Genomic DNA, 12,257 nt, shown 5'->3' on the forward strand with positions numbered 1-12,257 from the left:
AAATGGAGGTTGACACGTAAACACTGATGCCATTCTGAATAGAGGGGAAACCCCATCACTAGTATGGGTTTCCAGATTGATACTTCCCAGAAGAAACAACCAGGGTAATTAGGATGGTTTAATGTGGGATGATTCTTAAAAAAAAAACTTTTTCATATAACATGACTGACTATACTCAGACACACAATAGGAATCAAAGGGGGGAACAGATGTGCTGAAGCCAGGGAGGAATACAGTTGGCCTACCTTCATTACTGTAGGCCTACCATGTAGGTTATACTATATTATGCTGTAATGTAAATACCTAAGGTTTGCAGTGGTGGAGTTGAAGCTCATGTCCTTTGGTCAAAGAAATCTAACTGACTTTTTAAAAACAATACCCACAGAGCAAGCTAGTGGTATACCACCACCACTGCTTGCTGGAAATGTTACTGCCCAACTGCACAGTCCCTCCCTAACTTTGTCTTAATTAGTACTGTCAGCTCCTCCAACCACAAATGTTGGCCCCTGGCCCTCACAATTAAATCCTGCATAATGAGTGATATGAGCCGGTAACCCAATTGTATCATTTATAGTAACAGAAACTTTACATTCAAAGTTTATTCACTCAAGTATTTGCACCTTAATGGTCTGGACTGGTTGGCAAATGCCTTATACCTTTGTACTCGGTACTCAGTACAGAATGGGCGGTGTAATAACGGAGTGTTATGACTGACGCGGAATATCATCCAATGGGAGATCGCATAAATATTTAGCTAGGTTGCTAACAAGCTAAGAAGGTTGCTAGCTAGGACCTATTGGAAGAAGATGGATACTGTAACGCTGGTGACGTTTTTTTTTCTCTTTAATTCCTGATGTGACTAATTAAAGTCTAGTAACTTTGCCGACGTCACGAGAGATAATGTGTTTGCTGCCTGTCGATAAATTGGACGATATTAGCTAGCTAACTCGCCGGATGTTTTAGCAAACTAGCTGATGTAGCATTTACAACAGTGTAACGTGTGTAGCTAGCTAGCTAAATCATAGACGTACAGTATGTACGTTTATAAACTGTGGCTAAATCCTCTATCTGGTCACAATGCTTAGTAATGTAAAATGTTTCCGTTAGTGAATGTCTTTATTTATTGCGTCCCTTCCTGCTATCATAGCTAGTTAGCTAACTAGTTGCTAATGTTAGCTAATTAGCTAGCTAACGATTGATGATGTGTAACAGACAGAGCGAAAGAGGCGAAGCGAGAGCCCAACTCGGCCAAAAATGTGTCTTCCCCAGCATGGGGACATGTTTCGTTTTTTTTCGCTTACATTCAAAGCGATACGTTTTTGTCTGGAGGTCAGTATCCACTTTGGTCAACAAAAAAATTAATGGTTTATTTGTTCGAACATAAGTTTTGTAATGGTTAGGTTGTTACGAGTGTACTGATAAGTAGGACGGACATCCCACAACTTTGTGAAAAACATCCGAGGTGGCTATTCTGACATGAGGCTGTTAGCATAGCATCTCTATCCATTGACGTCAACAACCCTATATTAAAATAATTAGATGTTTCCACCAATCCAAAGAGGAATAAACGGGAGTTTGACAGCCCGCTGTGCTGCTTTGTGGACAACTACTCCATTGTTTGGAAGGAAAGACAACGATATTGTCAGTATATCCATAATCTTTGCCTTAAAGCAGGGATGGGGAAACTCCAGTCCCCAGAGGCCGGCGTGGTGCGCACTCCCCCTCCCAGCAAACACAGCTGATTTAAACTAATAGCATTCTAAACTGGAGATTATGATTATTAGAGTGAAGTGTGTTAGCGAAAGTGTGACTGACACAAATCAGGCCCATAGGACCCCATAGAGAATGATAGAGGCCTCTAGTGGCCAAAAGGATGTTTTAGCATTTAGCATGAGGCTGTGTATGTTTTGGTCCTACAAAGCTGTTTCCATCCTAACATTCAATAATCAATTAATTGCAGTCATTCTTGCACCATGCATGAAATATCAGTTCTAAACATGTCTATTTTCCTGCGCGCATATGACAGACTGTTGGTGAATTGAGCACGTCTCTGAAGCCGCTGAGGCCGGAGGAGCGTGTATTAATCCTGCTGTAGTACTCATTGCAGCCAGCACTAGCAGCTCAAACAAACGACTAAAATGAACACGTCACTCAGAAAAACGAAATATGACTCGAGTCAGTAAAAAGAGTTGTTCAAAAATAAATAATAGTTTTCAAAATAGACATCACTAATTCCTATGGGTTGTAGCCTCATTGGCGCTGTCACAGATGTTATAATGGCACAGATAGAGGACTCCTCTTTATATCTATCGCTGTGTGTAACTTATTTCGCCACAGAGGAAGTGTACGCCCATATTCCCCCTCACTACTACTCATGTCTGTGTACATCTGTTTAACAGGAACCATCTTTGTACACTGTGAAAGCAGTCCTCATTCTGGATAATGATGGAGAGAGGCTTTATGCAAAAGTAAGACTTTGATGATCAGGTGTGTTATACTGGGCTTGAACAAAAGCCTGCACACTCAGTAATTCAGGACTGAGGTTGGCAAGCTCTGCTATGTAACTAATTTTGTCGTTATGCAATACCCAGCTGCATTAGCCTACCATTGGAAATGTACGAACATGGTCGATCCATATGAGTTCAATCACTTTTTTGACAGCATCCCTTTTGATTTAAACAAAACTTTCCATACATCTTTGCCCATGGATGTAGTGGTCAGAAAGTGACTTGTTGGACATGAATGCCAAAACATTCAGGAGATGGAGGTGTTCAAAGTTGACCCATTTTGCATACCCCACCCTACCATGTGACATCCATGTCCATCACTGGAGAAGATAAATATTTAAGTCTGATATAATTTAGAACCTTACAAAACAGGGTCTTACATTTTTAAAATTTAATATATTTTTTGTTGAATAAAAATCAAACATTTTTAACCTTTTTTAATGTAATTGATCTAATGTGTAAAGCCATCGGTTGAGACACGACATGCTCTTGGGTACAAGGTGAGTGTCATTTCAATCATAGAAATATAATTCATAGAATGGACCTATCTCTTCAAATCAATGTCAACTTAAATGGTCATGTCTATTATATTTCTATGATTTCAATAGGTTTCCTATGGAGGATTGACAGAATAATTTTAAACTAATAAAAAGCATGAGATGGCACACACCCAGCGAAAAGTATTTAGTGTAGAGGTGCTGACTAATGGTGAATAAACTGTAAGCTATAAAAACCAGAAGAATTGCACACTCCATATATAACCTCCCAGTAATTCATTGGGTAAAAAAAAAAAACATTTTGTCATCACTGTGCCTTCTTCAGTGTGGCACAGTGATGCCCAATAAATTACTGGGAGATTTTTATACATGTATGGGGACTTTAAAAAACATTTTTTTATAGCTTCCAGTATAATTTAAAACCGGTATTCCCATTCAAGTCAACATTCTCTGATGTACCGCCGGTACCATTTTGAAAGTCTAAATTTCAATTTTTATTATTTTAGGACACCCACCCTGTATTCGAGCATGTTGTGCCTCAACCGATGGCGGGCACAAAAACCTCTGATGTAAAGTAGGGTCTAAGCTACAACATTTGTGATTTATTTTATTTATTTTTTGAGTTTACACATTTTTAGATCATTTACAAAGAAAAAAAAGATAACAAAATTCTAAAACAGTTTGACAACCCTGTTTTGTAAGCTTTTAAATGATATCAATCTCAACCGTCATATCTTTTCAAGACATGGATGTCTCATGGTATGGTAGGGTATGCACCTTTTATCTCTTGACTGTTTTGGTATTCAGGTCCAAAAAGTCACGTTCTCTGCATTTTCTACAATGGGCAAATAATGTATGGAAGGTTTCATTCAAATCAAAAGGGGTGCTGTCAAACAGTGATTGCATTCAAGTGGATTTACCCAACAACCAACAATATTTGTGGTATCGACCCCCTCATTCTCTTAATGCATTTTAATGCTTTATTGACAGTATTATGATGGCACCTACCCTTCAGTGAAGGAACAGAAAGCTTTCGAGAAGAACATCTTCAGCAAGACACACAGGACTGACAGTAAGAAATGCATTTGAATACACACACGCAAGCAGACTAGTTATGTGCAGGTCAGCTTTGTTCACCTGCCCATGCAATTGCTAATTACCCATCTGCAACCCCCGACTATATGTGAAAATCCGAGGCCCGCACCCGACCCTAAACAACAAAAATATAGACAATTGACAGTGGGTACAGGATTAAATTATTTTTTAAAAAGTCTAATTTAGATCGCCTACAAAATGTAGTAAGTTATAAGCATAAAAATGGTTGCTATTTGTTAGTCAACTTGTCTATACTTAGATACGCATCTCTTCCGTCGTTACTTGTTTCCCTAGAAGACTAAATGACTCCTTGGTCACCAGAAAATGTCATACAACGATTGAAGCATTCATTCTATCTAGTTGACTACGATTCGGTACATTTTTAGGGACCGGGAACATTTTAACAAGTTTAGGGACCGGGAGCGTTTTAAGAAGTTTAGGGACCAGGGAGAAAGTGCAATAACTCTCTCTTATTGAATTAAACTCAGACTTGGTCCTTTTTGCCTCAGTTGATCGCTGTTAACTTTTTCTGCCCAAATTCCCAAAAGCATTTGGCGCGTGAACGGTTAGTGCGTAAGCCTAAGCTTTACGGCCTAACACCAGATCAAAAAAAATATTACAGAAAAACCTCAACGTAGCCTTTAGATATGAATTGCACAATAATTATACATTTATGGATTTTTAATGCAAAGTTTCTCTTTTTTTCAACCCACACTCCACCCACATGCCCTTCATCCACACAATATTTCATGACCCTAAACACACCAGCCCCGCGGATATAACTGCGGGTTATAAGTCAACTCGCACTTCACTAACACATGCACAGGTCATTGAATGTGTTTTACCTCTTTGTCTCATTGTCATGTTTCTGTGCCTACTCAGGTGAGATCGCTCTGCTAGAGGGCCTCACAGTCGTCTACAAGAGCAACATTGATCTCTTCTTCTATGTCATTGGAAGCTCAAATGAAAATGAGGTCATCATATTGGAAGGATGTGATTGGAAACAATTAATGCATTTATTGTATGTTTCATTTCAGTGCACTCTGCCATTCTCTAAATAACCTTTTTTGGTGTGTGTGTTTTTGTTTCCCTCCAACAGTTGATGCTAATGGCTGTTCTGAACTGTCTGTTTGACTCACTTAGCCAAATGCTGAGGTGAGATCTAAAGCTTATTAATTACAGCACATATTTAGTCATCGATCATCAAAAGGCAAGCCTTGGAAAATGATTTCTCTGTTGTCTGTCTCTGTAGGAAGAATGTTGAGAGGAGAGCTCTACTTGAGAACATGGAAGGTCTCTTTCTAGCTGTGGATGAAATTGTGGATGGAGGGTGAGTTCTATATCTTATACATTAATAGTTGAACCATCCTCTTGTCCATGACTTCCAGTTAGTGCTTTCATCTTAAGGTAGCTAGGTAAGATGACAACATGTCCTGGTAAATACAACTTTTTCTCAGTAAAGCAGCTGTCAGTAAAATCAGTGGTAGTAAGACCAGTGTGGGCGGTGGTATGTATTGATGGATGCCAACGGTAGCCAGGCTTCCCCAAAAAATTGAGAGGAGGGGAAAAAAAAGCATCCGAGCAAACGAAACGGCGCCCTTCTGTCTCTGTGTGGGGCATCTATCTGACGCTGTCTGTTCCAAAAGAGTATGACGTTGTTGCTGCCCATAGCATTGAATGCAAGGGATGCCAGCGAACATTTGGCGTCCCTTCATTTAATTTAAATTTAAATTTTTTAAAGTTGTAAATAATAGCCAATCAGTGAGATCAACTGTGAATGGTCCTGGCGCACCAAAAAAGTGTCAATGGAAGCCAGTTTGGATTTTGCGTCACTCCTATCAAATCGCGTCGAGAGCAAATCGTAATTGACAGAAAAACCTGAATTGTTGCATCTCGTTGCGTTGTCCTCCAGTAGCTAGCTAGCTATATAAAATTGGCCCTTTCCTAAATTAGCCATAGATGGAGATAGACATTTGGACTTGTGGTTTTACTTTATTCTCTGTACTGGCCAATGATTGTAATGGTGATTCTGACCCAACCATTCATTCATACATTGTACCCCTGGCCTTTTAGATGTCACTGTATTAGACTAAGCATAGGTGATTTGATGATGTTGAATTGGTGCTGGAATAGTGGAGGCAGCTCCTGTTTTCTTTGCAACTTGCGGTAACTCTCCGTGGAGTAGTTGTTTAGTGGTGCGAGGTATGTCAGAAACATTAACTTGCTTGACCATGCTGTAGGTCATGTAACTGTTTGTTATATGCTTTGTGGACTCCACCGGACAGACGTTGCTCTCCGGTTTTGTGATGAAACAAAGGTGTGGTTGAAATTATTCTGCTGCTGTGTCTTCTTATTGTCTCTGCCTTTACAACAAACACAGTGGCAAGACATATGAACTAACAGGTTAAGCAATTATCACAACACAGGTTGTAATGTGCCTTTATTTCTGGCTTCCCCAGTGATTTAAAAAATAAAATAAAATAAATTTTACCCACCCACTGCTACTGAGTGTGGCCCTCTGTCCTTGCAGTGTGTGAGCGATAACAAGCTTTTCCCTGTTGTCTCCTACAGAGTGATTCTGGAGAGTGATCCTCAGCAAGTGGTCCACCGCGTAGCTCTAAGGGTAAGTAAAGGTCTCTCTCCTCCCCTCCCATCCTCTCCCTAGAAAGTACTCTTCACTCAACCTAGTGAACCTTAATGGAAAGTGTTCTGAGTATTGGTGCTGTTGTGTGACCAGGAGCTAAAACCTGCCAAATACAGGTAGATTTTGTCATTGGTGGAAAATGTGTCTATTTCACCAGCCACTGTTGGTGGGTGGTCACAGCTCTACAGTGTGAGCATTTCACTAGCATTAGTGAATAAAAAGTCAAGTATGATCACATTTATAGTCAAATAAATGCTGCAGTAGCTGTTTTCAAAGTATTTCTGCCATTTTTGTATCATAGCTGGTAAATTTATCGTACAATATCAAAGAACTACAAATCCTATATAGCCTATTACACCTTGCGCTGAAACACTGCCTGGCTGGGGGTTGTGCGCAGGTGAAACGAAAGTTTACTGAAGTGAGACTTTATGCTTGTGTTTCTTGGCTGTTTACATTGTTTTGTTCACAAGCTAGGTTGTTTTTCTGTTTTGAGTTTCAACTGTTTTGAGTGTTCAACTGAAGAGAAGATGACACGGCTACTAGTCAGATAAAATCTCACGGGCACAAACATTACTCCAGTCGTGCAACCACGGCAACCTCCCGGCCTTAAAGGGGCAGGAGACAATTTTGTCTCATCTATGATATTTTGGTTAAAAGACTGACGTTTTGGCTGGTGGACCAAAATGTTATTGTTATGCCCTGAAGGCCACTATGTGTTCTCTCCTACAGGGGGAAGATGTGCCTTACTCAGAGCAGACTGTCACCCAGGTGAGAAAAACAGCCCTAATTACCTCGTTCATCTCAACATACTACACTGCTCAGTGTGGAATATGCTCCATTGCATTATTGACTTTCCACTCTCCTGAGACTTAGGTTGTGTCCCAAATGGCACCCTATTCCCTATGTAGTCCACTACTTTTGACCAGGGCCCATAAAATTCTGGTCGCAGTTAATGCACTATATAGGGAATAGAGTGCCATTTTGGACAAAACCTTAGAGCTGTGCCAAATGTCCTAGCTTGGGAATCCAGACTGAATCACGCTACACTTCACCTCTCTCTTGTTTTGCTTCACTAATTTAGTGACAGTGGAGTGAAACAAGAACTGAAACGGAGCTGAATTGAGTCTAGATTTCCAGGCTACCAATGTCCCTCTCTCCTCTACATGGTGGTGATCCGCATACTTCTCCATCTCCGATCCTACTGTGTTGCTTTCACACTTTCTTAGTCCTTTTGGCTGTGAATCACACACTTGGAAATGATTGGCTGATGGTATGGTAGCCAGTTGTGGTTTCCATTGTGTGTGCACATGCCTGTGTGCGTCTGCGCTTAGCTCCTCTCCTGATTAATGTCCTCATTTAAGAGGCCTGTGACAGGCTGCCATCCTGCCATCCCTTCCCTCTCTCTCCATCCCTTCTCTCTTTCTCTCTGTCTACTGATTAATGGCTGGCTGTCTTCCTCATGCTTTATGGTTCTGGTTCTCCTTTCCTTCAACGAATTAAGATGATTAATTAATTCCTGCATATTTTCCTTTACTGGCATTACTCATCTTCCTCCATCTAGCCTTTTTGTTAAACTTTTTGTTGAGGTCAATTTAATGATTGCATTTTTATGTGAATCATATGGTCTCCCTCCATTTCCTTAAAATGGTCCATTGGTCTTCTAAAGGTGGATTAGATTCACTTGTTTCGATTGGGAAAGTCTTTCGTTTTTGAAGTGCAATTTAAAAAATATGGAAGTCAAAATTTTAGGGATGTAAGGATTCCCCGATACACGTCGGTCCCCAGTTTAAAAGTTTAAGATACGAGTGCATCGGTCCGCGGGAGCCCAAACTGATCCAAATGAAGCATGCATCGGTAAGAAAACCGAATTAAACATTACAAATAGCCAGTTCACTATAGTTTGTTTACTTATAATTTATTTCTGCCTTATTTGGAAAATACCTATAATCTATTGACTGAATTGCTGCGTCCTCTCCTTCAGCCTATTTGAACTTTTTTTTTGTATGTAATTGCGATTGAAATTGATCAACAAGTCACCAACGAGGGCTAGGTCTACCCTATCCCTGTTCTAATATTTGTTGGCTACATCTGCGTGACACCTTAAGCATTCAGATGTTTGTAAAATGGCTTTTGCAATATTAAATCATAGGCTTTATTCATTGAGGGACAACAAATGTAATTTGCTGGGTCATTGTTACCAAATGCGCTGTAGAAAATTGTGTTTTACTGGTGGAGCTGTGTATGCTAAGGATTGAACACTCATATCTTGCTGATTGCACATCCTAACTGCTGATTGGGGCTTTTCGATTGCCAGGTTCACCGTACAAAATATTTTTGGTAATTGTGCTTTCAACAGTCAGTGCGTTTACATGGACAGGGTAATGGTGTGATGTCGTAACAAGACCAGCGATCAGTTTTGTTGGGCCTCACTGGTCTGAACTCGAGACGAAAGCAGCTTTCCTCCGTAAGGTTCCAACTGTCAAAACCATTTTGCTTTTGAGATGAGGGTGAATTCCAAAACTGTGTTCTATTCATTTCTACAGAGTAACATGTCTATTTATATCTCAACATTTGAATCTGCTATATGACAATAAGTGGGTGATGAGGATTTAAGATTAAAAACATAAGATCAAAAACATAAATTGCCCCCCCCCCCTCAGCTAAAACACTACACCTCTCTCACACACACACAATCAAATCGCACTTAATTGTTTTGAGTAAACGTATTGTTCCTGTATCGGAGCCCATGTATCTAGATGCATATCGTGCTTGTAAGGAGAGATGCATGCCCTCATAAATTGGATGTCGTTAACGAAAGCTGGATGGCTTATTACACGGACGGGTTTGTTTGTATGTTTACTTGTGTTGGTATGATCTGTTTTATGAGGCCAGTTTTTCATCCACAGGTGCTGCAGTCTGCCAAGGAACAGATCAAATGGTCTCTGCTACGATAGAACCTGTCGACTCCTCTCATCTAACACTGTACCACCATTACCCATGGCTCCCTCTCTCTGTGATGCCATCTCTTCCCCTGTGCTCATTACTCACCATTCCTCCAATCAGGACTGATGAGCGGATGATCGCTCAGCCAATCAGACACTGCCAGGGCAAGGGATATCTGAGTTTTGTCTGTCTGAATCAATCATTTCTATCATGTGTGTGTCTTTACTGTAAAGGTGTGTATTCTTCTGATATCTAGTTCTAACGCTAGCTATGAGAGAGATTGGATGCTAGCGTGTCCATACATTCCAGTGGTTTGATTCGCGTTTTCTTCCACAGTCCCTTACCACTTCCGTTGACCGCTTCATGCCCCTCATCTCTGATAACATTACATTACATAGAAATGACTCCTTTCAAATTCTATGGTCCAGACATATGGTCCGATCAGGCAACATCGTTGTTAGTCACTATGTGCTCTTCGGAAATACTTTATGAACTCGGTCATTTAAATCTTTTGAATAAAAAACATTTCTAGACACTGACGCTTCGACTATTATGATATTTTGTGGTTGGTTATGTTCTTGGTCGCCCTATTGATCTTGTCACACATTGAAATATGTTAATGTAAGGTTTTTATAAATGAAAACTCTGGTAGACTATGCTCCATTACTCTCTCTCATATATATATATATATATATGAATCACACACACACACCATGGCTGTCAGCCAATCAGCATTCAGGGCTCGAACCCCCCCAGTTTATAATGCCCTGTAGATTACGTGGAATTTCAGTCCACTTGAATCATGTACTGTCTCCTCAGTGGCAACATTCCCATGTCAGACAATGTATTTCCAGAGAACTTGGCTGGCCAAACAGGGAGAGACTCACAGCTAAAGCAAGGGCTCCATCTCCTGGTTGATGCATCAAAACCCATTCCTGAGGTAAATTATTTTGATGTAGCTAAGTGTGTCTTTATTGAGACACTTTCAGTTAACGTTATGTGTTTAGGTGCTGATGAATCATGTCTTACATGTTTTTACCTTGAGTTACCTTGATTTCCCTTGGTAATCTCACTACACATTCAATCCAAATTGAGCAGTAGAGAGATGAATTGAAGCATGCAATTCATCTTATTTTTTTTTTTTTTTTTGTAGAGCCCTCACCACCACCACATTAATTTTAAATCAATTGAAAGATGCCCTCCAGAGAAATGGGTACGGAATCAGGCACTATATCACGTTCTTTTAGTGTGCATTCCTCCAGCACTGCTGGGTTGTATTTATAAGGGCACGCAAATGAAAATGTTTAACTTTTCGGAATGGAAATCGATATTAAGAAGTTCAGATGGTCCCTCCCTGTTTGTCTGTTTGGTGCCTATTGCCCCTAGTGTAGTTACACACATTCTCAATCTGACTTCTATAAGGTGTTTGATGCAAACTGAGATGTGTACCATGTTTCATAACTGGTCTACCATTTATTAATGTGAACCGTATTGGATCAGTATAGCATCAGTATGATAATACAATGACTTTAGTATTTTATATCTATTTTTTTTTTACGTTATAGATTTTCCCTAGGTGTCTAATGTACTCACTCACACTGCCTGTTGTAAGTTTACAACCCCAGCGTGTACAGACCCATCTCTAGGACAGAGAGCATGTACTGCTCATGGACAATGGATGGATGAGGTTGCTGTTCACCTCGGGCTCCCTTCTCTTTTCTATTCTCTCTATCCTTAATGAGAATTTTGCTCGGATATCGAAGGCGGAAAGAGATGAAGGGAGTGTTCAATTAATGTCCAGTCAGATCAGAGGAGTTTGATAACACTGACCCTCTGTCTTATTAAAGTAAAAATGGGGAATGGGCATGAAAATCCAAACCGAAGCACCCTTTCTTAGCAAGTTTGTGTTTCATAGAACAACAGGCCTGAAACCTGCTAGTGAGGGCTTATAAGCCTTGACCTAGACATGATTGTCCTTTTTCTTAAGATGTTTGCTTATTCGACCTGCTCAGACACAATGCCGCTGTTTTTGTCCCATCAATTACAAGGCTCGAGCCCACCACACACTCCTGGCTGTTTTACAGCGTGTTATGTACAGCGTGTCAACCGTGGCGTTTCAGACTATTATACTCATTCCTGTATAATTAATATAAATTACCTCTACGGTGTTTTACGATGAAAGCTAATTATCTGATGAAAGATACCCGTTGACTGCCCCAAGGTGCTGCCAGCCCTCCCGCCGGTGGAATATCTGGTTGGAATTGAAGGGACGGCAGGACACACACACAGTGACTGGGACATATAGACCATCTAGATGACGACTACGTGCGTGAATGGCAATGCAGGAAGTACCAAAGTGTGTTTTTGTGCGTGCGGCATCCATTTGAGCTGTTTCCCCTCCCTCCTCCGCTGGGTGAGGACACGGCGAGATGAATCGAAGCACCTACACCTACGGCAGTGCTGCTGTCTAGATCTGCTGCTGTCTCTAACCTTGTCCTCTTTAACCTTCACACCTCCTGATTTCCCTCCTGTGAAACCACACACTGACTGGGACATGTGCTATAGGTTGAG

At 40.6% G+C, this 12,257-nt stretch overlaps 1 protein-coding gene across 2 annotated transcripts; it reads left to right on the plus strand.

The window, feature by feature from the left end:
• The first annotated feature begins 686 nt into the window (after nt 1-686).
• Nucleotides 687-10,225, plus strand: LOC112221734 (coatomer subunit zeta-1). Of its 2 annotated transcripts, none has more exons than XM_024384005.2 (9): nt 687-824; nt 2,400-2,468; nt 3,995-4,076; nt 4,982-5,073; nt 5,199-5,254; nt 5,352-5,429; nt 6,671-6,722; nt 7,473-7,511; nt 9,650-10,225. In XM_024384005.2, the coding sequence occupies exons 1-9, from the start codon at nt 807-809 to the stop codon at nt 9,695-9,697; spliced, it is 534 nt and encodes a 177-aa protein (XP_024239773.1). In that variant the 5' UTR covers nt 687-806; the 3' UTR covers nt 9,698-10,225. The 2 variants fall into 2 exon arrangements, with proteins under 2 accessions (XP_024239773.1, XP_024239772.1); XM_024384004.2 differs by lacking the exon at nt 687-824 and adding an exon at nt 867-1,329.
• Nucleotides 10,226-12,257: the final 2,032 nt, after the last annotated feature.

This window comes from Oncorhynchus tshawytscha, linkage group LG22 (genome assembly GCF_018296145.1).
Source record: "Oncorhynchus tshawytscha isolate Ot180627B linkage group LG22, Otsh_v2.0, whole genome shotgun sequence".
Lineage (NCBI taxonomy): Eukaryota > Metazoa > Chordata > Actinopteri > Salmoniformes > Salmonidae > Oncorhynchus > Oncorhynchus tshawytscha.

Coding starts and splice junctions, on each gene's coding strand:
- LOC112221734 (XM_024384004.2), top strand. CDS start 1,255: ATGTGTCTTCCCCAGCATGGGGACATGTTTCGTTTTTTTTCGCTTACA. Junction 4,077..4,981: donor CAAGACACACAGGACTGACA/GTAAGAAATGCA, acceptor GTGCCTACTCAG/GTGAGATCGCTCTGCTAGAG. Junction 5,074..5,198: donor GAAGCTCAAATGAAAATGAG/GTCATCATATTG, acceptor TCCCTCCAACAG/TTGATGCTAATGGCTGTTCT.